The 24,484-nt window shown below is 43.7% G+C and overlaps 1 protein-coding gene across 8 annotated transcripts in view; it reads right to left on the bottom strand.

The window, feature by feature from the left end:
* The window catches only part of CHD6 (chromodomain helicase DNA binding protein 6), a 194,400-nt gene that overhangs the window by 90,060 nt on the left and 79,856 nt on the right, over positions 1-24,484 (bottom strand). For all 8 annotated transcript variants that reach the window (XM_032350647.1, XM_032350643.1, XM_032350646.1 and 5 more), the window contains 7 exons: positions 23,205-23,352; positions 21,258-21,407; positions 9,077-9,139; positions 8,207-8,265; positions 7,458-7,575; positions 2,950-3,036; positions 2,622-2,756 (listed from right to left, as the gene is read on the bottom strand). In XM_032350647.1, the coding sequence (XP_032206538.1) occupies positions 2,622-2,756; positions 2,950-3,036; positions 7,458-7,575; positions 8,207-8,265; positions 9,077-9,139; positions 21,258-21,407; positions 23,205-23,352 (760 nt within the window). The remainder of the gene's footprint in view (positions 1-2,621; positions 2,757-2,949; positions 3,037-7,457; positions 7,576-8,206; positions 8,266-9,076; positions 9,140-21,257; positions 21,408-23,204; positions 23,353-24,484) is intronic.

The raw sequence follows: 24,484 nt of genomic DNA, 5'->3' as shown, positions 1-24,484 counted from the left end.
AGAAAATAATTCAGTATGTAAGAAAACAATGATTTTAAAGAAAAAGCTTTTAAGCAAAGATATTCCTATATAAACCCTCTTGCTCTGTTTCCTTAAAGAAGTTACATTCTTCTTAACCTAGGAACCAGTCAGCGTGGATTCCCCAAAGTCCACGTACACCTTTAATCAGGCACGCTTCCCTACTTTACTAGATACTGTGCGGAGACTTTCTGGAATGTGTTCCCAGTGACTTAAGTGGCTCACTCTCATCACGTAAGAGCCGGAGGATGGACTTTCACTGCAGATTTCTACTTTGCTGCCTTGGTAGCACTCTACAATAGAGTAATCACTCTCCACCCTCTGTCTTTTCATCCCTCCCCTCTGTCACCCCTCTGTCTTTCCATCCCTCCCCAGTGCTAAAGGGTTTAGTTTAACATCACCTACTGGCCAGAAACTTCAGCCATTTGAACACAAGACCTGAATTCAACTAGACGTTTCTGGTTGATTCATAAGTAGTACAGACTACAGGAAACAACACACCCCAGGGTTCCACAACCGTCAACGGCTACTTAGTTAACCTTGAAGGAGAAGTGATTCTTGGAGTTTCCAAAGTGGCTCTGGCCTGTTAAAAGACTGTCCCAACTTTGCACAATCATCTCAGACAATGTCACTTCTTGCTTTCTCACAGTTCTGTATTTTATCTATGGGTAACTGATTTTTACCAAAAGCTTTCAGGTATAAAACGTCCTGTTCATCAACTTCAAAGCACAGCATAGATCCCTTTAAAAAATTATTCAGGTAAACTCCCGTTTGGAGCTGGTCCTTTTCTTAACACATAAAAAGACAGCTTCAGTTATATTGTGAGCTACTATTCCAATTTAGAATTTCTGAGATAACATTTCAAACTGTGCATTTTAAATGAGAGAACAAATAAGTCAAACAAAGAGACAAGTGTGAAATAATACGATGGTTCACGGAGAGACAAAAACAGCTGCATCACAATAGCAAAGAAGTAAAGGAAAAGTGAAATTGCCCGAAAACACTTGAGAATTCATATTCTTGCCAAATGCATGTAGTCAGTCTGAGGAAATAAGTGGGATTCGGGTTGAGAGAGTAAGAATCCTGATTATTTCAAGATACTAACTTACAATTAGCTTCAGAATGGAAAGGCTCTCTACTCTCTGCCCCACAGCGATTTGTCCCTGCCTGTGCCACACACCCCCATTAGTCTGGTGCTGTGTGTGACCACACACACACACACACACACACACACACACACACACACCTCTCTCCCATTAACCTGTGAGCTCCCAGGGGCTGGGCACGCACCTTCTTTGTTATTATGTCACTCAAGAGTCAGCCAACAGCAGATGATTAACAATGACTGACGAATTAACAATAGACAACAGTTGTAGAGAGGTTGAAAGAGAAATTTATTAACCAGTCATGTAGACAAAAACACCATTAAAAATTATGCATATTTCTAACCACTGTTCTGTAGCTCAGGATTCCTCCATATACTTCATATGCCAAGAAACAAAAAACAAAACACTGCTTTTCAGTAGATTCTGACAGAGATCTAAGTTCAATGTCAAGCTCTTGTCTCCTGAGTCTTGTCTTTACAGGGATGTAAAAACAACAAATAATATGGAATTGAATAAAGGTTCTTCATATATAAGTGGTGACTTTTTAAAATAGAAACTCAACATTCCAGTCTATAGCCATACTCAACAACTCTGATTCTCTTCCCAAATGAGTCACATCTTAATCGGGCTCTCCTAATTCTACAACTTTTTAATTATTGAAACTTTATATACAATTACTTGTCAGGTGTGCGGGGACATTTATGCAGCTTGGTGGGAATTATCCAGATTCAGAAAAACTGATTGAACAAATACATATTGAAAACCTATGTTCTTTCTGCGAAGCCCAGGATCTACAGAGATAAGACAGTTCCCCTTAAGAATATCCCAGCTGGGGGCACCTGGGTGGCTTAGTGGGTTAAAGCCTCAGGTCACGATCCCAGGGTCCTGGGATGGAGCCCCGCATTGGGCTCTCTGCTCAGTGGGGAGCCTGCTTCCTCCTCTCTCTCTGCCTGCCTCTCTGCCTACTTGTGATCTCTGTCTTTGAAATAAATAAATAAAATCTTAAAAAAAAAATTAAAAATAACTAAAAAAAAAAAAAAAGAATATTCCAGCTGAGTAAAAGCAGAGGTCAAAAACAAAGAAAAAAGATCACTGGTGGAGCAAGAGGTAGTAGGAAACAAGAAAGACACTAACAATTTACTGAGCTTCTTTCCCATGCAGGCGTTTCTTCCATGTTCTACCTCACTGACTCCTTACAGCACCCTATACCAAGACATCTAAGCTCGTATTCAAGGTTCTTAAATGTCACACACACATCAGAATAAGAGTCTAGACCTAACATTGACCAGAGTGCTAGCAAAGTCTGATCTGGGGAGAAAAGCGCGCTGAACTGCAGTTCAACAGAGAGTGGCCAAAGGCAAGACACTAACAAAGGCCACTTCTTTTTTTTTTTTCTTTTAAACAAAGACCACTTCTGAGCAGAGCCCCATAGCCATCCAGGACTGCCAAGGTCATAAAGTTACATGTTACAAAAGGTGCCAAACAGGGATACGTTACCACATGCTTAATTTCAGGGAGAACTTGGAGAGACTCGAATTCTTTAACCTTTGCAGGATCGACGTCTTCTTCTAGCTCCCACGTGCTTTCTTCGTAAGGCAGAGAGCACCACTTCACCAGGTAATGGGTCACTTCCTGGTGGGACACAGGAGAGGAGTTCATGTTCTACTAGATTAAAGGAGTCTGTCACACTCTGGCCAAGCTCTGAAAAACCCACCCTATCACATGCAAATGCCATTAAAACAAGGACTGTGTGTTAACAAAACAAGCAAAATACACAGTAAGGAGGAAAAGCTCTTTAGGGGAGTCAAAAGGACTGAATCTCCACCTCTCCTGTCTCTGCATCTTTGGTGTGGGCCACCTCCAGGACACGATCCACTTCTACATAGTCTGGGTTGAACAAGTCTTCATCGGGCTAGTGCAAACAAAGGAGAAGAGTTAGAAAGTGTCCCCCTCCCTCGAAACCAACATCCAACCCTCAAAATCCCCTACTTTGGGCTTATAGGGAAATACAGAGTGGAAGGGGCAGCTTGAGAATAAAAGTCACAGCACAGACATTTCTTCACTGTCCCCAAATCTTCTCTCCATGACTGAAGTTACAGGTTATACCATGGGCAGAGTAAGACTCTCCTAGTGGTCATTATGGTACTGCACAAAATTCAGCACAAGGATTCCCTTTTTATTACTGCTTCTTGTTCCAAAGATAACCTTGGAAACTCAGGAATTAGTTTCTTTTTCTTCCATATACCCACAATAGTAGCAAACATTGGAAGGGGGCAGGAGGGGAGCTTCTGGGGGACTGATAATGTTCCAGGTCCTGATCTAAGTGGTAGCTACACAGGTGCGTTTATTTCGCAAAAATTCACTGAGCTGCACCCTTAGGATCTGTTTACCTTCATGTACATTACGCTTCCCAAAAAAGTGCACTTACGAAATAATAATAAGCATCACCTAGAAATATTTAACCTGTGTCCAGAGTAATGCTAAATGCTGTAAGTCTCAAAATCACTTTATGGTCTAGAAACGATCATTACTTTTTAGATGAGGAAACTGACAAAAGTCACAGAGCTGTGTGAACTCGAACATTTACCCAGGGCTTTCTAACCCAGAAGCCCTCCTCCCGCACTGCTAGAAGGTTCTTATTGCCCCTTTGGTCAGAAGGCACTTTCGGGGCTATCCAGTTTCGCCTTCAACACAGGAATGCTTTTTATAACTTCCCTGGCAACCCTCTCTCAGATTCCCTTATTCCCTGTTTGGGAATTCACTGCCCTCTACCACCTGAGCCACTGCCAAGACAGCTTTACCTCTGCCTGCCCAGTGGTAGCACCAAGATCTTTATTCAATTACAGCCCAGTCTCCCTCCTGTAACTGGGGCTTGCTGGTGTGATCGCTACTTCCAAGGTAGCAGTAGCTACGTTCGTTCTCCTTCTACGCCGGCTTTTCAAAAAACTCCACCCAGTGTGGCCAAAACTACTCAAGGTGTTCAACTGCTTCTGGGGGTCCACGTTTCCAGATCCCTTTGTGATGGAAAGAGCTAGCACTCGGAATAGTGGCCATGGGCCACCATGCTAAGCACTTCTGTAAACCCTGTGTCATTTAATCCTCAGGTGTTCTGGGAGGCTATTAGGAGTTCCGCTTTACACAGAGGAGGACATTGGGTCCAAAGGAGCTTATCCAAGTGGCCCAAGGCCACTGAATTCCATATGTGTCTGCACACACGCACGCATGTGTGTGGCAGTGGTGGGAGTGGGTACGGGGGGAGGAGCAGAACCTGCAGCCTGGCAGGTTGGCTCCAGAGCCCAGGCTCCTAGCACCGTGCAGTCCAGTTTCCATGTTTGCTGACAAGCTCTCAACTGAGCTTCCTTCACCCCAGTTAAGAGACCTCCTGCAGCTGTACTCAGGTCCACCAAGTTCCCCCAAACCTGACACTCAAATGAACAGAACACTGGGGAATGTTCTAAGATTACTGTTACTTCTTAAGCAGCTGTACCCCCTCCTCCTGACCAATGGGAAATTTGTCATTTAAAGGGCACTATCTTTTCTCCCTAGGACTGCTGGTCCGTCATTTTCCCCACTCTGAGGTTACAAAGATTTAAAAACCACAAATGTGTGACATCACCCACATTTACTGCCATTCTCTTTCATTAATCCTAGCCTGTCCAGTAAAGCTGAACACTGATTTAGTCATCTATTCTCCCAGCATCGGGTCTGGTTTCCAAGAGTCTGGGTGCAGTCAGAAGGCCTCTACTCCTGCAGAGTTCCAGAAGTCTCTGTCTCTCGGGCCTGAGTCTCTTGCACAGGTGTCCCTGGCTACTTCACAAAGCCGCTGGAAATAATGGATATGAAGAAGCTCCATCCAAAACTAAGTCATTATTGATCTCCTAAGACTATTATTTACCCAAGTCATTAATAAAAATGTTGTACAGGTCGAGAGTGAAGACAGCATTATAGGAGCTACTCGCCACTCTCCCGTCTCCTCAATCTCAGCATGTCGTCCTCTGATCTTTTCGAAAGCCCTTCCTTCCCACAAGAGTTATGTGCTCCTGGTACGACCTGGCTTCAGCTCTCTATTTCCAACCCAGTAAAAATCACTTCCTTGGGAATAAAGCAGAAAACAGACACGTGGGGCTCTGTGAAGGGCTGTGGACTTTATTTCAAGAAAACGTGAGGCGCTGAAGGGTCTGGAGCAGGCGAAGTGTGTAAGCAAACCCTGTCCCTCGTCAGGGGGCAGCCGAATAATTACTGAGCGCTGACCCTGTGCCTGGTACCAGGGACAGAAATACAAGGAGACATGTCCCCGTCTGTCTCCTAGGACTTAAAATGGAAGAAAGAGACATGTAAACAAGTTACTACACTGCAAATCCCTGCTAAAATAGAGGTGCAAATAAAATGTTCCAACAACAGAGGGCAAGTATCCAGTGGGGCCTCACGACGGTCCTCCAGTTCTACTTGTCGTCTTCTTCCCCCAGTCCTCTATGACAAGAACAATGCCACGAGCAATGCTTTCACATTCTTTGAAACAATCCCGGAGAAAGCTGGGGCCAAACACTAAGGCTAAAGATGAAGGACCCCACTCTGGGATGAGAAGAACACTTACTGACATTAACCTAAAATAACGTTCTGTCACTCGAGGAAAAGGTGCACAACATGAAGAACGAGTTGGTTAAACACTGCAGCAATGTCCTAAAGCTTGATGGCACCTGAGTGCACTCTTGAGAACCAGAGCTTGCAAACTACATTTTAAGAATAATTTTTAAGGGGACGCCTGGGTGGCTCAGTGGGTTAAGCCTCTGCCTTCGGCTCAGGTCATGATCCCAGGGTCCTGGGATTGAGCCCCGCATCGGGCTCTCTGCTCAGCAGGGAGCCTGCTTCCCCCTCTCTCTGCCTGCCTCTCTGCCTACTTGTCATCTCTCTCTCTCTCTCTCTGTCAAATGAATGAATAAAAATCTTAAAAAAAAAATACTTTTTAAGGCTTCTTTTCATTAAAGTCATCTGTATAAAATTTTAAAACTACATGCTATTTAGAAAAGAAAACATCAGCCACCACGATCCCATCAACCAGAGAAAATGACACCAGCGTTTTCATGTATATCCAAGACATTTTCCGTGCATTATCACGGTGCCTCCTTTCTCCTGCACTCCCTGAAATGAACTCCCCCCCACACTGTAAGAGGCTGTCATCTGGCACTACAGCCTCTTCCTGTGTCATTAATGACTGTTCTCCCATATCACTTTTACTAGAGCAGAGTATTCTAAGGGATGTACACATAATTTAACAGATGTCTATTATCTAACAATATGTTTGCTTGCAATTTTTTACCAATATAAATGACTGCCTATCATAGCTAACACTGTACAAAGATTCAACAGCTTCCTTAAAATATATGGCGAATTAGAACTGCTGGACAAAGGATGTGAACATTCTGAGACATTACACATCTGATGCCATTCTGTTCTTCTGACAGGTCGTACTAGGTAATGTTCCCACCCGCTAGACACAAGACAGTCTTTGCCCTACACCCTCAACAGCAATGAGTAATACCTATTTTTAAAACCTGCAAGTATTTGGTAAATAAAAACTAGAAAATTCCTATTTTAGTTTGCATTTTTTTGACTACTAGTGAAAGTGGCCACATTTTTGTAAGATTAATAAGCATTTCTAATGATTAAAATGATTTGTCGTGTGCATGTATGTCTATATAAATGGGAAGGCTCCCATACCAGATAAGAATGTATACCACATATTTATGTATATGTATAAGCTATATTCTTAGGAAATATGTGTATGTATGTAATGCACATAGTTCCTAATTATTTACTTTAAGGTTTGTTTAGGAGTATTTTCTAATATACAGACACTGTAGATTCATTTAATGCCCCAATCCATCAATCCTTCCTCTCACTGTAGGCACCATACTTAGAAATACCCAAGTTTATATAAAGTTCCTTATTTATTTACTCTCTAATATATTTAATAATAGTTTTTATTTTTTACATTTGAAGGTTATGTCTTTTTGGATTTCTGTTTCAGGAGGTGGGGGGAGGAGGGAATGAAAGAGTTCTGCAGATTTGTCTGGCCCTAGCTATTAATAGATATTCTGACCAAGATGCACATTCTCATGAGCTGTCAGTTTGTAAGGTTCAATCTTTGTAACTCAGTGGATAATTTTCTCCCTTTGGCTTAAATCTGGATTGGTTTTGCTGCAAATCAGTGCACATTCAGCAATGTGACTTGCACAATGGATCTGCCCAGGACTTCGACTTTAAGAAACTTAAACTCAGCATTTAATACTGCAAGAAAAGCAGCAATCAATTAGTTGGTAAATATTGCTTCACCTCAGTAAAAATGTGCTTCATCTGGGCTTGTTTATTCCTAAAGCGCTTGATCTTCTGTGCGATGCGAGGATCCTTTTCCAGCTCTTCCATTGTGGCCCATTTACAATGTAAGTAGGAACTATCCAAAGACACATAAATGGTGAGACAAGTGCAAACTACCAAATCATTGAGCTTTAAAGTGTTTCAGTAAACAGGGTGACCATCTAACCCAGAAGCAGTGGTCTGTAGTGAAACTGCTAGAGATTGGACTGAGACAGGCCTTGCACTAAGGGCGAAAAGAAACAACAGTGCCAGGATTCCAAACAACCAAACCCTCTACGCCTTCTACAGGAATGGCCTCAGAACAGAGCGAGGGCAGGCATAAGCAGGTTATCATTAATGCACATCAGGGAAAGTGGGCACGTAGCACAGAAATAAAGAAAAATGCGAGGGAAAGCGTGGCCCACAGGACCACGGTTCTCCACCCTGAGTGTAAATGAGAACGGCAGAGAGTGTTTTTAATAAAGCACCGATCCTTGGGACTGACTCCCAGGGTCTGAGTGAGCTGGTCCTGAGTGGAGGAAGGGCTTCCCTGGTGACTGTGCAGCCAAAGGTGAGCCCACCATTGTCTAAGGTGAACTTGAGTCAGCTGAGATCTGTGGGTCAGGCCTCAGGGACCATTCTTGGAAAATGCAGAAGATGATTTGCTGAGGAAAAGGAAATCTTATTCATAGAAATCCAAACACAAATAATAAAGGAAAAAGACGTACAAATTTCTATACTTAACGTAGAACAGCTCCAAGTCGAACGGGGGCTCTCCTGGGTGAACCTGTAACCAACAGCAAGCAGTTAACAGCCAGGCCATCGCCCTTATGCAGCACGAGAACACAGGTGAATCAACACCCCGCCTGGTTTTTGTACCAATCTCTTGAGGACGTTCTCATCTTCCCAGTCTTTTTCCTGACTCCTACTGAGCAGCTTTCCCAAAGGATAAATCCACAGCTAGCTCGAAGGTAAAAATGATCCTCCTGGTGTCCTTCCAGCGTCCAGGCTGGGACAGTGCTCCGCTGAGAAACCCAAACCGGCCCAGGGCTGAGCAGGACCAGAGCCTGCCATGCGAGTGAAAACCTGGGTCCCTGGCGTGCCCGCAACCACCACCCTGAAACATCAGTGCTGTTCACTCGCAGAGTAAGGACGTTTGCTCTCATAAATACTTGAAGGAGAAACTGTGTTCTCAACCAGCACACACGCCCTCTGCCCCAGGCATGCTCTCTAGAGGATCCCTACGATGGCCCCAGCATGTCTAAAGAACACCCCCCCCAGCAAAGGTTTTCAATAGGACTTTCCATGTCTTCTCTTCCGCCCAATGAGGACTTCCCTTCCCACTGTCCCTTAGGGCTACAGCAACTAAGGGACAGATATCTTTTGCTAGGAACACTATGGAGGAAAAAAATATTTGGGTCTCTACTCTTAAATGTTTAAGAATTTTATGACCTAAAATCTTCCATGGGGGTAAATGTTCCTGCCTAGCTCTCACTCGGGCCAGTCACGACCATTCCAGGTTCTCCAGCCAAGTATCTCTTCACAGAGGGTATATAGCCTGTGCTAGTGACAGGACTGCAGGCACATGGGCCACCGACCTCCTGGACAGTCTTAGATGCCAGGATCTTCTCGATGATGTTTGCGTCATCTTCTGGAGGCTCCTGGAGACAGAAAAGTTGAAAAGACAGAAAATTACTGGCACCACAGAATCCAACAAATAATTGTGTAAGAAGTACTATAGCAGGTACTAGTCTGTCTGAAAGTTCACCTGTGAGCACCGAGGCCTCCCTCCTATCAGGCCACAGACTGATTCAAAGATCACAAACATAGTAACCTCCGGGCACAACCCTAACACCTTCTTCTTCCGCACGAGCAGAGAAGTCACTCTGCTTTTCAGACTCAATCTCAGATCTGTGTTTAGTATCACTAAAACTGGTCCTAGGACTTCCCTTCTCTGCCAAATCTGCCTACATGCAGTGGCATAAAATTTGCAGCAAGGTGTAACATACAGGAGTCTGGGGGCCTTAGAATCGGAGAGTCCTAATTCTAACACCTACCAGCTACCGACTTTGGATAAGTCAATTAACACCTCTTAGTTTCCGTATCTATTAAAAAAGGAGTTAAAAATACTTATCTCACTGGGTTACTGGGAGGATAAAATGGTATGTGAAAATATTTTTGGAACAGTAAGCACTATGCAAATGCAAAGTATAATTATTCTCTACTAAATGATACCATCTTTCCCCTCTGTGGCTGGAAATGGTTGTTTCACTGATCATCCTCTGACTATAAATCCTAACTGAAAACAAATTAATTTCTATCTTTCTATCCCAGATACACATCAACATTTCTAAGCTCCTGTGCTCCATGAGATCTCTTTCTACAGAGTATCTATCAAACAATGACAAACTTAAAAAGGGTGCATTGAGTCAGAACGCTCTTGTGTTTGACATTCTTTCTAGGACTCTGCTGGAGCCGTTCTATTTCCGAGCTTTCATAAGCACTACATGACCTTGTCAGATCTGGTACAACAGTATACGAGAAGAACACTCATCATGATAGCCCTAACTCCCAAAATAACTTGGGTTCCTGATCAGAACTTTCCAGAAGAATGACTTATGCTACATCTCACTGTCTTCAGTCCTACCCACTGGAGGGCTCAGCTGTTCCAGAGCCGTACCATGACAGAAAACATATTTTCTAAGATCTTAAATCAAGCTTTCCCCCAGAAAAATAATACAGGAAAGGAAAAAAAAAAAAAAAAAAAAAAAAGAGATGAGGAGGGCAGATGGTAGAAAAGAAGTATGGAGGTATGGAGATCAGCAGGCGTTGACAGATGCTCCCAAAGGTTACAAATATTTATTACATTCCCCTAGACACATGGCACTGTGCTAGGTGCCATGCCAAAGTTAATCCAAAGTGACAAGAGTCTCTTCCCACTACTCCACATGAAGACAACTGAACTGTGCCTGCCAGGGCACAGGGGATGGGGAAGGGACAGGAAGATAGACAAAGCTTTTGTTTTTCTGCTCAAGTATTTTTCTGTGTTTTTTTTTTTTTAAATTTTAAATTTTTAATTTTTCTGTTTTTTTTTTTTAAAGAGAAAGAGAGGACACACACACCTGTGCACAAGTTCGGGGGGTGGGAGTGGGGGAGGGGCAGAGGGAGAGGGAGAGAGAATCCTAAGCAGGCTCCAGGTCAGTGCAGAGTTCAACATCGGGTTCAATCTCATGGCCTTGAGATCATGACCTGACCCCAAATCAAGAGTTGGACGCTTAACCATCTGAGCCACCCAGGTGCCCCTATTCTGCTGGATTCTAAGCACAAGTAAGGAAAAGGGAACGAGGCAGTTGACTATTGCCTGTCTTCTCTCATTACAGTATAAACCTTCTGAGGGCAGGGATCCTTATTTGTTTTATCCACGGCTATCAGCTAATACCTTGAAGAGACCCAGCAACAGTGGGTGACAAGAAGTATTTGCTCAATGCTAAACACAAGCAAGACAGAAAAAGAGGGGACCAATGAGGGAATAAAGCATCAAACTCATTAGGATTACAGACTGTAAATGGTTATTATTCTTCATCTACACCACTTAATTAAAAAGTCTCCCACTTCTCCAGACATTCCGATCTACCTAATACTGTCAGGACGGCTAACAGCAAAGGGCCAGAACTAAGCGTACTTTCTTAAACCAAAAGGTCACTACCCCAACCTTCCACCCAACAGAGCTCTGACTATGGCAAGTGCGCCATGAGCAAAGGAACAGGTGTTAGGTTAAGAGAAAGTAGATTAATGAACCAACTTCCTTCCTAACTTCCTACTTTATTTCCTTCCTAAATTTCTTCCACATTATTTACTGAGTGTCTGAGTTATGTTTATTCACTGGTCTTACATAACTAGATGAGCTATAGTCTTCATCAGCAAGGACTACCAGATATGCTAACAGAACGCTTTAAAAATATTGAGCTATGGGGACGCCTGGGTGGCTCAGTTAGTTAAGCAGCTGCCTTCCGCTCAGGTCATGATCCCAGCGTCCTGGGATCGAGTCCCACATCGGGCTCCTTGCTCAGCAGGGGGCCTGCTTCTCCCTCTGCCTGCCATTCTGTCTGCCTGTGCTTGCTCTCTCCCTCTCTCTCTCTCTGATAAATAAATAAAATCTAAAAAAATAACTGAGCTATGGCATTCGTAAAGTATATAGAGATCTCAAGGGTACAACAGAGGAATTTTTACATACACACATATCCACTCGCATAAACACCACCCAGATCAAGTTACATAACATTTCTGACATTCTGGAAGACTCATGCCCCCACTGGAAGTAACCACTATTCAGACTTCTACTACCATTGATTAGTTTTGCCTATTACTAAACTTCATGTAAATGGAATTATATAGTATGTGATTCATTCTTCTGTATTTCTGCATAGTATTTTGTTGCATAATTATACTACTATTTATTTGTCCATTCTATTATAGAGAAGTATCTGGGTCGCTCCCAATGTTCATATAAGTTATATGTCTTCTGGTGGACAAACGTACTCATTTATCTTGGATGTACACATAAAAGTAGAATTACTAGGTTATGAGGTAGGTTTTATGTTTTGTTTTAATGAATATTGTCAAAATTTTTTCCAAAGTGATTGTAACTATTTTTACACCCATCAGCAAATTATGGGAGGAGTTTCAGCTGACTTGATACTGTCAGTGTTTAAAATTTTAGCCATTCTCCTGGATATATAGTATTATCTCTCTAATTCACATCTCCCTGATAACTAAGGATGCCGAGGATGTTTTCATATGCTTATTGGCAATGAAGGCAACCTCTCTGTGAAGGTCTTGCTCAAGTCATTTGCCTATTTTAAGAATTGTCTTTTTTTAATTTGCAAGAGTTCTTTATACATTTTGGAATAAAAGTCCTGCCAGTTACATAGATCACAAGTATTATTTATAAATCTATGGTCTGTCTTTTGATTCTGTAAATTTGTCTTCTGATGAACAGTTCTACATAATCCACCTTACCAATCTTTTCTCTTACTTATTCTTGTGTCCTGTTTAAAGACTCTTTTGCTGCCACCAAGGTCATTCATTAAGCCACAAAAATTAACTTAAAATTTTCTGGTAGCCACATTAAGAAAGTAAAAACTGAGGAAATTAATTTTAATGAATATATTTTACTTAAGCCAATATACCTAAAAACTTATCATTTCACTATGGAATCAATGTAAAATTATTAATGAAATGCTTTATATTATTTTTTTCCACACTAAGTCCTTAAAATTCAATGTGTACTTCACACTTAAAACATATCTGAATTGAGACTAGCCCTATTTCAAGTGCTTCATAGCCACATGTGGCTAGTAGGAGCCTTACAATGTAGCTGTTTTGTTCCACTGGTCTACTCCTTGTTCTAATGGCAACATGGCCACGTCTTTGTTACTGTAGCTTGTTACAAGTCTGCATTATAACTTAGTTCCTTTTAAAGACTGCCTTGGCTATTTTAAGGTCTTTTGTGTTTCTATCATCAACATCTATCAAAAAAATACCCCGCTTAGACTTTGATTGGGACTGAATTATAGACATCTTAACAATACTGAATACACGAACGTCATGTATCGCTCCATTTACTTAGGTCTCCTGTCATTTCTTTCAGCAATGTTTTTCATTATAGAGAGGGCCTACATATCTTTTGAGAGTTACTCCAGGATCTCATATGTTTGATGATGTTACAGAGGGCATTTTACAATTTTCCTTTCCTGATTTCATGTTGCTAGTTTATAGGAATAAAATAGATGGGTTTTATATATTGTCTTTGTGTGCCAACAATTTAGCTAAATCCACATTTCTTAACGCTAATGGCTTGCCAATTCTACTGAATTTTCTATACATGGTCCTGTCATCCACAAATAATGAATCTTACTTTCTTCCTTTCCATTCTTTCAACTTTTTATTTCTTCATTTTCCTTACTGCGGTAGTCAGGACCTCCAGTGCATTTCTAAATATAATGATAAAAGTTGAATTTTTTTTCTTATTCCCAAATCCAAGGGAAAAGTATTCAGTATCCTACCATTTAATACAATGTTAGTACTCAGTTTTTATCTAGTGGTTTTTCACTCTTTGGTTTTCTACAGTTTCAGATATGCCTAGGTATGGTTTTCACTTTTGTGTTTTTTCTGCATGGGAGTTGTACCTGATGTTCAATCTATTGGTTGATATCCCCCAACAGTTTATGGAGTTGGGGGGGGAGGCGGTCTTGGCCATTAATATTACCTTCAACCACTCCTCTGCCCCCATCTCTCCTCCCTGCCTAGGATTCTAATCAGATAAACACTACACCTTTTCACTGCACCCCAACTGTTTCTTATGTCTTGTTCTGTTCTTTGCATTCTTCTTTCTATGCTTCAGGTTAGAAATTTTCTATTGATCGTCTTCAAAGTCACCAATCTTATCTTCTGCTGTATCTAATCTGCTTTTAAAGTTATCCACTGTGTTCTAAGTTTTTTTAATTGGAATCTTCAGTTCCAGACTGTTGATTTGATTCTCTTTACAGATTCATTTCTCCACTGGAATTTGTCACTTTAGAACTTTTTTGCCCATCTTATTTTCTTTCACAACACAGTCATAGTTATTCTAAAGTTCTTTTCTGCTAACTCCAATATCTGGATCATTTAGAGTCTATTTGTATTATATATGTATTTGCTTGCTTTTTAGTCACATTTTTTCCAGCCTTTTCAAATGAATAGTAGTTTTTTACTTATGGTAGATCTTGTGAAAAAAGGAAAACATAGCAGCTCCAAACAATATTTTCCACAACTGTTCCCTATTTTCTCTTGGACAAACTATGAGAGGGGGTGGTCCCTTGAGTCCAGTCAGAGACTAAATTGAGTCAGGCCTGTGTTACCAGTAAAATTCAGCCCATCTCATTTTACCCTGTTTCTCAAGCTTGAATGTCCAAGGTTACCACCAAATGAGTCTGCCAGATCTTTTTTACCCCTGAGCCCTGGAGTCTCCAATCCCAAGCAGGTTAAAAATCTCTCCTAAGGGAGAGTCTGTTCGTCTATACTGGGCCCATCCCTTTAGTGAGATTTTTCCCACCAAGTACCGTAAGACTGTGAGATTTCAATCTGCCTTCTGGATGAGCCACTAACTTCCTGGACTACCCCAGAATTCAACAAGTCTCCTGGGGAAAGCCCCTTGCTTTGGGGATTCCTCTAGTTTCCAATCATCTCACCAACCCTGTATAATCCATCACCAGCAGGGTCAGATGCTTCCCTTCAACCCAGAATAATCTGTTTGCGCCAAGCCTGATCCTCAACCCATGCCCAGAATTGAGGAATGCTCCCAGAGAAGAAACAGTCTGCAACTGTCGGCTCATCTAGGAATAGCTCTTTGCTGTCTGGAATTTTAGTTTGTCTAATTCTTGTTGCTTCCACAGATATCAGATGTCTTTAAAAATACATTCTTTGAGGGGCACCTGGGTGGCTCAGTGGGTTAAAGCCTCTGCCCTCAGCTTGGGTCATGGTCCCAGGGTCCTGGGATTGGGCCCTGTGTCGGGGACTCTGCTCAGCGGGGAGCCTGCTTCCCCCCGACTCACGCCTGCCTCTCAGCCTGCTTGTGGGTTCTGTCAAATAAATAAATATTAAAAAAAAAAATTCTTTGCAATTTACATTTTTTTTTTCCCTTGTAGTGAGTGTTACCCTGCTATGACTGACTGTATCTTCCCTGGAAGTAGGAATCCCCCAATATCAACTCTAATTGTTGGAGCTCCCTAGGGCCTACTTTTTACTCTTTTCCATCTATACTCATTTACCCGATGATCTTGTCCAGTCAAGTGGTTTTAAATACGGGCTACATCATGACACCAGCTAAGAACTTCTCAATTCACACACTCATGTATCTACTTGTTATGTGCCATCTCTACTTGATGACCTCAGAAGTATTTCACACTTAAAATGTCTACAAGTAACTCTGGCCACCCTGGCCAACCTCCCACCCTTACCCCCCTGCAGTTTTCTCCCACCAGAGTGACAGAGAACTCTATCATTCTTGGTGTTCAAACCCAAAATTTTGGTGTAATCTCTCTCTCTCTCTCTCTTTTTTTTTATGATTTTATTTATTTGAGAGAGAGAGAGACAGCACAAGCAGGGGTAGGGATAGAGGAAGAAGGAGAAGCCGACTCCCCACTGAGCAGGGATCTTGATGTGGGGCTCAATCCCAGGACCCTGGGATCATGACCTGAGCCGAAGGCTGCCACCCAATCAACCGAACCACCCAGATGCCCTTCTTGGTGTGATCCTTGATTCCTCTTTTCTTTTTACATACCATGCCTGATTAGCCAAGAAATCATGCTGGCTCCATCTTCAAAATATACCCAGAATCCAACAATTTCTCACCACTTCCACTGCTTCTACCCTGGTTAAACCACCTTTATTTCTCACCCAGATGATTTCCAAAAGCCTTCTAACTAGTCTCCCTGATACTCTATTTGTAATAGAACATTCAGAATGGCCCTTTTTATTATGTCCCTCTTTTACTTAAACTCCCTAAAAGGGTTCCCTTTTAACTCCGAGTAAAACCAAGGATTGTTCAAAGGCCTACAAACTCTGCTGGACCTCACCAAGCCTCCCATCTCCCATTAGCTTTCCATCTCCCTGTGTTTTCACCATATATGCTGGCAGCCTGGGTCTACCCCTGACACTGCATAAGCTATTCCCTCTACCTGAAATGCTCGTTTCCCCCTCATGACTCCCTCATTCCTTTACCCTCTTCAGTTCTTTGCTCAGATGATACCCTGGTGAGGCCGAAACGGACCACCCTATTTAAAACTACAACCCTCTTTCGTCAATTCCACATCACTCTTCTGATTTTTTTCATAGCACTTAACCACCATGAAAAAACTACACAATTTTACTATTTTTTGGTTTATTCCCAGCCTCTCCCTCGTTATTTCCATGCTTTGGAAGCTCTGAGCTTCACCCTTGGGCCTTCTATCTCACAAGGTTCAAAATGCAGCAAATGTGAAGGCAAGAGCACGTGCACAGTTTCGCAGGCTTCCTCCTCCACTTGCGGTGGTTCCCGCTGCGAGAGCGGGGATCCTTGTTCCTTTTGTTCCCTGAGATTATCTCCAGTATAAAATAGTCGGTGGCAGGTATCAGGTGCTCAGTAAGTATTTCTGAATAAATAATGGTAAGAGATTTTGCAATACAACATGGTCGTAATGGTATAAAGCAAGTGCTATGGGAACACAGAAGACAGGGAACCGTGTGAGATCTCTGTTAACCAGCATTAAACTTTCAGAATTGCTGACGACCTCTCCTACCTCCTCTCCAGTCCGTGTAACCCTTACTGGCCAGGGAGCGTTCACACATGTACACACATGCTGAAAGAACAACCACCTCTTCCTCACTACCGGACTGTTTCACACATTCTTATTCTTGTCTTCATGAAGAACAGAAAAAGATAAGATTTTAGTAGTAGGATTCTGGTGGCTCTTCGGGGTTTTTAAGTAGGACCAGCCAAAGCCAAGGAAAGGTTAACACATGGACAAGAAAGGACAGAACTTTACTCTGAGTAATAAATGGGAAGAGGGCTTCAAACATTCTCTACCATAGAAAATTTTCAAGTAAAAAATTAAGGAATCTGAAATAAAGTTTCAATTTATCTTTTGGCACTGGTTAAAGAAAGAGGGATGAACACTAGTGTTTAAAAAAAAAAAAAAAAAAAAGCAGTGGTTATCATGAAAATACCGTGAGCAGGTATTACCCTATCCTAATAAAAGGGAAAGGGAACAGCCTTTCCAAAATACACATCAAAGTAGGAAGGAAACTAGAAAATCAGGACTTTTCTAAACAGAGATTGTGCATAAGCACGATCATATGTGTATAAACACTCAGTGTATACAGATACACACAGATATAAACTAAATCTGCTTGCCAAACACACTTCCATAACAACCATCTGTTCTCAGCTACTTGGAATTTTCTCAAATTATCCTTCAAAGAAGGCCATTTTAATTCATTCTCTTTCATGTCAGAGACTCATATAATTTAAACATTTTTTCCTTGGGGAAAATTTCAAAAATTTTCAACCCAAGTTGCCCCCAACCTCAACCAACCACCTGATTTATTTCTACTTAGGTAGGCACATGGGAGAGGCTCTAGAAAGAAGCAAATCACTTTTCAATTCACCACATATTTACTGAGTGCCACGGAGGGTACACAGGTAGTATCAAACAAGATGGGCAGTCTCAGGAGCTTACATTCATGCAGGGAAAGCAACATAAAACATTTTTCTTAGAAACGTCCCAGGATAAATTCTAAGTGGTGTGACAGGAACCCTAAGTCAAACAAGAACACAGAAGGCAAGAACAGCTTAGATTTCACAAAAGAGGTGAGGTTTGAGCCTATTTTAATGGTGGCTCCTAAGAAGACAACAAGCAGGGGGCACCTGGGTAGCTCAGTGGGTTAAAGCCTCTGCCTTCGGCTCAGGTCCTGATCTCAGGGTCCTGGGATCAAGCCCCGCATTGGGCTCTCTGCTCAGCAGGGAACCTGCTTCCTCCTCTCTCAATGCCTGCCTCTCTGCCTACTTGTGATCTCTGTCTGTCAAATAAATAAATAAATATTTAAAAAAGAAGAAGAAGAAGAAGAAGACAACAAGCAAGAAGGAAAGCTGAAGTGAGTCCACAGGATGAGTGAGTGAGTCCACCGGAAAGCAGGAAGCATGTACGGAATACTAAGTAACAGTCTCAGGGGAGCAAAAGCACTACACAGAATGAGGAGGGGAATAAATGAGGGCAAACAGATAGTGTGTTTAAAAAACCAGGCAGCGGTTGCCTGGGTGGCTTAGTCGGTTAAGCGTCCGACTCTTGATCTCAGCTCAGGTCTTAATCTTAGGGTCATGAGAGTTCAAGCCCTGTGTCAGGCTCCGTGCTGGGCATGGAGCCTACTTAAAAAAAAAAAAAATCAGGGAGGAATTCTGATTTAATCTAGGCGTTAAGAAGCAACCACCTTAGAGCGCAGAGCAGGGGTACTGCCACCTCAGCTCGGGAAAACTGGGGGATTCCTAGGGAAGGAAACACCTGGGCTCAGCCTGCCAGGCCCAGCAAAAGGCCAGGCAAAACAGGGTACAGGCTGCAGAGACAGAATGAGGCCCAGGAGGACCCAGGGAACTGAAGCCTCATTCAAATTACAGTCCTCTGTTCTAAAAGGCAAATCATGCAAGCTGCGCAAACTCCTGGAGGCAGAAACCGAGGGAGCCTTGTAAAAATCTACACTGTACATGTGCAGCGACTGCAGAAGCCCATCGCTATTCCAGGCACCAACATCCATTGGACTAAGAAAGCAAAGAGTCACCGTCAGGATGGAAACTTCCTTCCTGCCCCAGAATCCTATACCCCAGTCAGGGGACTGTCCTCCAGGCTCTAGGGCAGAGCTGTGTCACCATACCCGTCCCGGGCTCCAGGGAAGCTGGTGTGAAGATGCTTCTGGAAACTCCCCACTGGATAACTGACGCCGAGGCCGCAATCTGGGGCTGAACCAGGGGCCGGGAGCCACAGGACCAGGCAGGGCCTGCTGCTAACACACTGCCCAGAGGTGCGACGGGGGAGCAGCGGGGCTTCTCTGCCCCCAGCCAAAGCCAGCAAGCAGGCACGACAGCCATCCAAAACACCTCGGGAAAAGGAGCTTCTTCAACTGGTTTTCTGTGCCACTGGGCACTGAGGGTTGTCTGGAATCCTAGATGAGACTCAGGGCTTTCAAACTCTGCATCAGCCTGGGAAATCTTTGTTCAAACCTCCCCAGGAAGCCCCAAATGCAAACCAGATGCCACCACGGGCTCCGAGGGGCGCTGACCAAAACCCACTCGCCGCCCCTGCAGGGCCACGTGCCCCGCCTGCTGGCCCAGACCCCCGGGCTCGCCAAACCACGTACCAGGCCTCTTTCTGCCTAAGTTTAGTAACAATTTCTGAGGCATAATTAATGCAAATTCAGGTTTCATCTTATATTTCACCATAGATTAGTTCTCTCTGTTGTATCCTCAAGAGGATAAAAAGAGGCTTGTTAAGACACGTAAAATTTCCTGAATTATTCCTGTCAGATCAGCTAATGCTGCCCTTTAGGTACCACGAAAGAAGTCATAACAACAGCTGAAATATGGCTAACGGCCGGCTAAATGGCTACCAGGAGAAAATAAATTCCCTCATAGTGTTTTAATGACCAAACCAACTGTAACATCTCCAAGGAAGGAAAATCCATTCTGGAGCAACAGATTCCTGTCGCCTCTCAGCAGTCTTCCAAGCACTACTCTACTACTCTTTTTTTTTTTTTTTTTTTTAAAAGATTTTATTTATTTATTTGACAGACAGAGATCACAAGCAGGCAGAGAGGCAGGCAAAGAGAGAGGAAGGGAAGCAGGCTCCCTGCTGAGCAGAGGGCCCGATGCGGGGCTCGATCCCAGGACCCTGGGATCATGACCTGAGCCGAAGGCAGAGGCTTTAACCCACTGAGCCACCCAGGCGCCCCCCCAAGCACTACTCTTAACTGTCTGCTGGAAGAGTACTGCGCTGGCAGAACATCCAATTACTATGCCTAGTAAGTGCTGTGTCCACTGCCTGGGTGACTCTTGGCACAGAGACCGGAAATCGGTTCTGACATGCTAGTCACTAGTCAGCTGCTGCTAGGTTATCCCATGACCCGGACGGTTCTGTGCCTGTTTCTTGTTTGTTAAAACGGGGACAATGACCCCTGCTCCCAGCTACTTTCCACGCAAGCACAGAGGGAAAGGGTATGTGAAAGTATATGAAAAAGCTTTAAGCTGGAGACAAGGTGGTTTAGAAAGATAAAGCATTACCGGCTTTAGGGAGCAACCCCCGCCCCCAGGTGCCCAGGAGGAAGGGCCGGAATTTGCGCTCTGCCGTGTACGCAGAGCACGCAATCTGCCAAGTCGGCGACAGGGACCCCAGAACAAGAGCCAGGCTGGGTCCCAGAAGGTGCTGCTGGCAATGGTGCCCCTCCCATGTGCACAACCTGTTTCTTCTCTTGCTTCTAATGTCTTCTCTGTCAGCTCCTTGGCACAGACCTTTTCAACATTTACCTCTCTTCCTTCTAGCATCTGGATATCAGGTCCCTCTTCCTCCTTGAAACTACTGCCAATGGAAATCCCGAAAGTGCAAATAGGGCCATCCTGTTTCTTCTCTGCTTGAACCCTGACCTCAATACCCTGCCCCCAACCATTTGATCTGCAGTATAAAGGCGAAATACTTTAGCCAGTATCTAGGCCCTACATGATGTGATTCTTCCTACCACTCAGGGCTCATCTCCCACTATGACGCCTCAGATCAGACCCCACCATCCAGCTGAGCTCGTCTGCCTATCACACTAGAGCCCGTGGTACCATTCAGGTTGTGGGCTTTAGTTCATGTTGGAAATGCCTCTCCTAAAATCCTGACCGCCCCCCTCTCCTGTCCACGTCCCCTTCTGAGTGGTCTCTGTATCTAGCACATTCTTCTTCTTCTTTTTTCTTAATGAGAGAGAAAGCACGAGAGCAGTAGGAGAGGGGCAGAGAGAGGAGGAGAGAGGATCTTAAGTAGGCTTCACACCCAGTGCGGAGCCCAACACAGGGCTCTGTCTCACTGCTGGGAGATCACGACTTGAGCCAAAATCAAGAGTTGCTTAACTAACTGAGCCACCCACGCTCAGTTTAAAGATTTTAACTAATCTCTAAACCCAACACGGGGCCCAAACGACTGTCCAGCCAAGGCCAGTACCCCAAACCGAAGGCCATACCTCCGCCTGCCAAGCCAGCGTGGAAGCCGAGAGGGCGGAGGTGCGGCCAGCCCCGAGAACGGCGATCGTCTCTCCATCGTCATCCACCACCTTGAAGTCCAGGTCCTCGTTGTATTTTCTGCGCTTCACCTGCCGTCCTGAACGTCGCTTCTGCAGGGCAAACACACCGACCACAAATATGCTCTGTGAGTCAAAAGCAAAAGCCTGCACAAGAAAGAACACACTCATCGACGCTCACTAACATGCATGGGAGGCCCCGCCTGCTATACACAAGCAGCCTTCCTTAGACACAACTCTTTAAAGAATTAAGTTCACTCCAAATGAAAGGTAGCTGAGGGAGATTCTTCTCTTCCCTGAGAAGAAGGTCCACATAGTCTCCAAATCCAGTGACATGTGCTGTGGTCATTAATGACAGTGGCTTTTTTTTTCTCCTTTCTGGAACCAATTTCTATTCCAGTAAAACAGGGATGGGAAGTCAACTCTGTCATCTTTCAGATCTCTCCCAGCACGGCTGGAAGCTCCGGCTTTAAGGAGATATTACTGTTTCGGTTTTGGTCAAATTCAACATACTTACTGTATTTCTTTAAACTCTAAGTAGTAACACTTTTATTAGGACTTACTTTGAGAATCTCATACCACTACTTGCAAAGCAAGGAGACATCTTAAGTGCGACAAAACAAGATTCATGAGTCACCATCTGAGGACTCATCTATAATTAAGTAACTTGTGACCTTTTAGAGAGACAACATTCTACAACAAAACAGCCCCGTGGCTTTCCTCAAACATAAAAGCACATGGTTTGTCTCATGTACACATCATATCCAAGTAGCAGAGACAGTTCTAGGAACCATGCACCAGCTGGTTCTCTCTCCAACCTCAACCTTAAAGGGCAAAAACAAAACCAAACACTATCTCCCTTATTTTTTAAAGCATACATCCTGGGCCTCTGTGTTCCCACTGTGTTTCTTCACTAGGTCACCTCTATGACACTTAACTTTCCATGAGGGATTCCTCATGAAATCCTGCTCCCCGCCCCATCCAATGTACAGATTACCATCCTGGAAACACTCAAAACCCTGCCAACTCCCATCAGCCCGACAGGCCGCCGCCTGGCCCATCAGGACACCTGGCAGCCAACAGTCTGAGTTCATGGGGATGGAGAGGGTCGCTGCTCTGACACCCCAGACACTACTAATTTCCACCGTGACATTAGAAGCTGACACTCTCCTACAGTGAGGACCATCTAGAATCTGTGAGGATTCAGAGGATATTTGAAGGTGCAGTAGTCGGATGACTTCACATGGTCCCCCAGCGGCAGCATAGCCCAGATCAACTGCTGTGTATATCAGAGGAAATAGCACTTCCAAATATCAGAAATGCTATCCAAGACAGGTGGCCTCAACTCAGGGAGGATATTCCTACCAGTCATGAGCTCCCTTCGGCAGTTTTAGAAATCTCATTCATGTGGGCAACTCCTTGTTTCCATGTTTGGCCCAGCTTCCTTGAGTATTTTGGCAAAATGAATACATTTGTCCCTGACTTTCCCAGCATCTGGGATTATGAAAATGTCCTTACACAGACTGGCCTAGCATTCTGAGCCCTAAAAGCATCACCTCCATGGCAAGTAGGCCCTCCAAGTCTTACCCAGAGTACACCACAATTCTATTTCCCACATTCATTCTTTCTGCAGCCTAACACCATGTCACTTCCCAAGAAGGAAGCAAACACCACTAAAAAAACTTAGGAGACCATCAGTATAAGGATCAGGATGTTAGGGGAAAAAGCCTGTGGTCTTCGGTGCTCACCCACCCAACAGTGAGAGCCCAGCCTGGGTCTGTGCACAAGGGGTGTGGGCTGGAGACGGAGAGAGGAGGGCACCAGAGCTGGCGTCAGCGGGATCTGTGTGGCGGCCGTAACCTCCAGCAGGGCTCCCACTCACAGCTGTACCTGGCTGTCTGCAGACTCAGTGGACTCCTCGGGACTCCGCAGGGATGAGTTCGGCAGGCCCTGATCCAGCTCTAAACTCTCCACTGTGGTTTCACTTTTCCTCTTTCCTTTCTTCTTTCTCTCCACTGGGGTTGGTCCTTGCTCCTTGCTACAAGGAGAAATTCAGAATTAAAACTCTTGGGCAGTTTTTAAAACTAAGAGCGCTCAAGGGATGAAAGTTATGGTATCACATTCTTGTCCTGGGGTAGGTTTTAATGGGGAATCTACAAGAGTTTCTTCCCAGAACTACACAGAAAGATGGGAAGAAATATGGCTTGAGGCAGAATTTACTTTTTTAAACCCCTACCATGACTACTTTGGCTATGATTAATGTGGTAAGAAATAAAATAATATGAACATCCCCAAAACCTCACTTTCAGTTTATATAAATGTCTTCTCTAGTAACGTTAATTGCCAGATATTAAGATACTGAGAATCAGTCAATTAATCTCCCTTTGAGTTACATGGGAAGAGACATTTCCCTAATCTGTCATCATCCTCTACTGAAAATGGTCTATATAAGCCTTAGAGTAAGTACTAGGAACTCAGAAATGAAAATAATACTATCCTTGCCCTTGAGGAGGTTACAATTCTGAAAATCCTATAGGCCACCTACAGCCACAGCCCAGAAGGGTAGCTGAATGCCTCTAGAGAGAGGTGAAGACAGGCAAAGTCTAGCCATCCTGAATGGTCCTAAGATGGCAACACCTCTTAAAAAGCTTTTCCTGACCTCCTAGCTGATAAACCTTCTTTTCCATATTCCCAAAGCACCTCGGCAATGCTTTGTCTAAGGTACACCAACTTTGTCTTTCACCAAAGTTAGTCTTTCACTGTGATATCAGTCTCAGAACCACTGAGTGCCTGGCTCCTGCGTAGCTGCTCCACAAACCTTTGTAAGTGGATAAATATTTTATACATCTCTGATCTCTCCTACCAGACTCTGAGTTCCTAGAGGACAGTAAGTATCTGATTAAGGTTTGTATTCCCCACAGTGAGCAGTTTCATGCCTTCTACATTAGTAAGTACCCAGTAGACGCTTACTGAATAGACGGATGCATCAAGGTCACTCGTCACTGGGAAGATACGGGAAAATGCAACTGAGCAGGGATGGGCATGGAACAGAAGTTATAACAGTAGCAGTAATAATAATTGTAGCTACTACTTATTAAGCACCGATTACACACAGGCACAGCTCTTTAAGTCTCTCACATGCATTACCTCACTTAGTCTTCACATCCACC

This window comes from Mustela erminea, chromosome 7 (genome assembly GCF_009829155.1).
Source record: "Mustela erminea isolate mMusErm1 chromosome 7, mMusErm1.Pri, whole genome shotgun sequence".
NCBI classification, from domain to species: domain Eukaryota; kingdom Metazoa; phylum Chordata; class Mammalia; order Carnivora; family Mustelidae; genus Mustela; species Mustela erminea.
The sequence above is the reverse complement of the archived record's forward strand: the minus strand, read 5'-3'. Positions and strand labels throughout refer to the sequence as shown.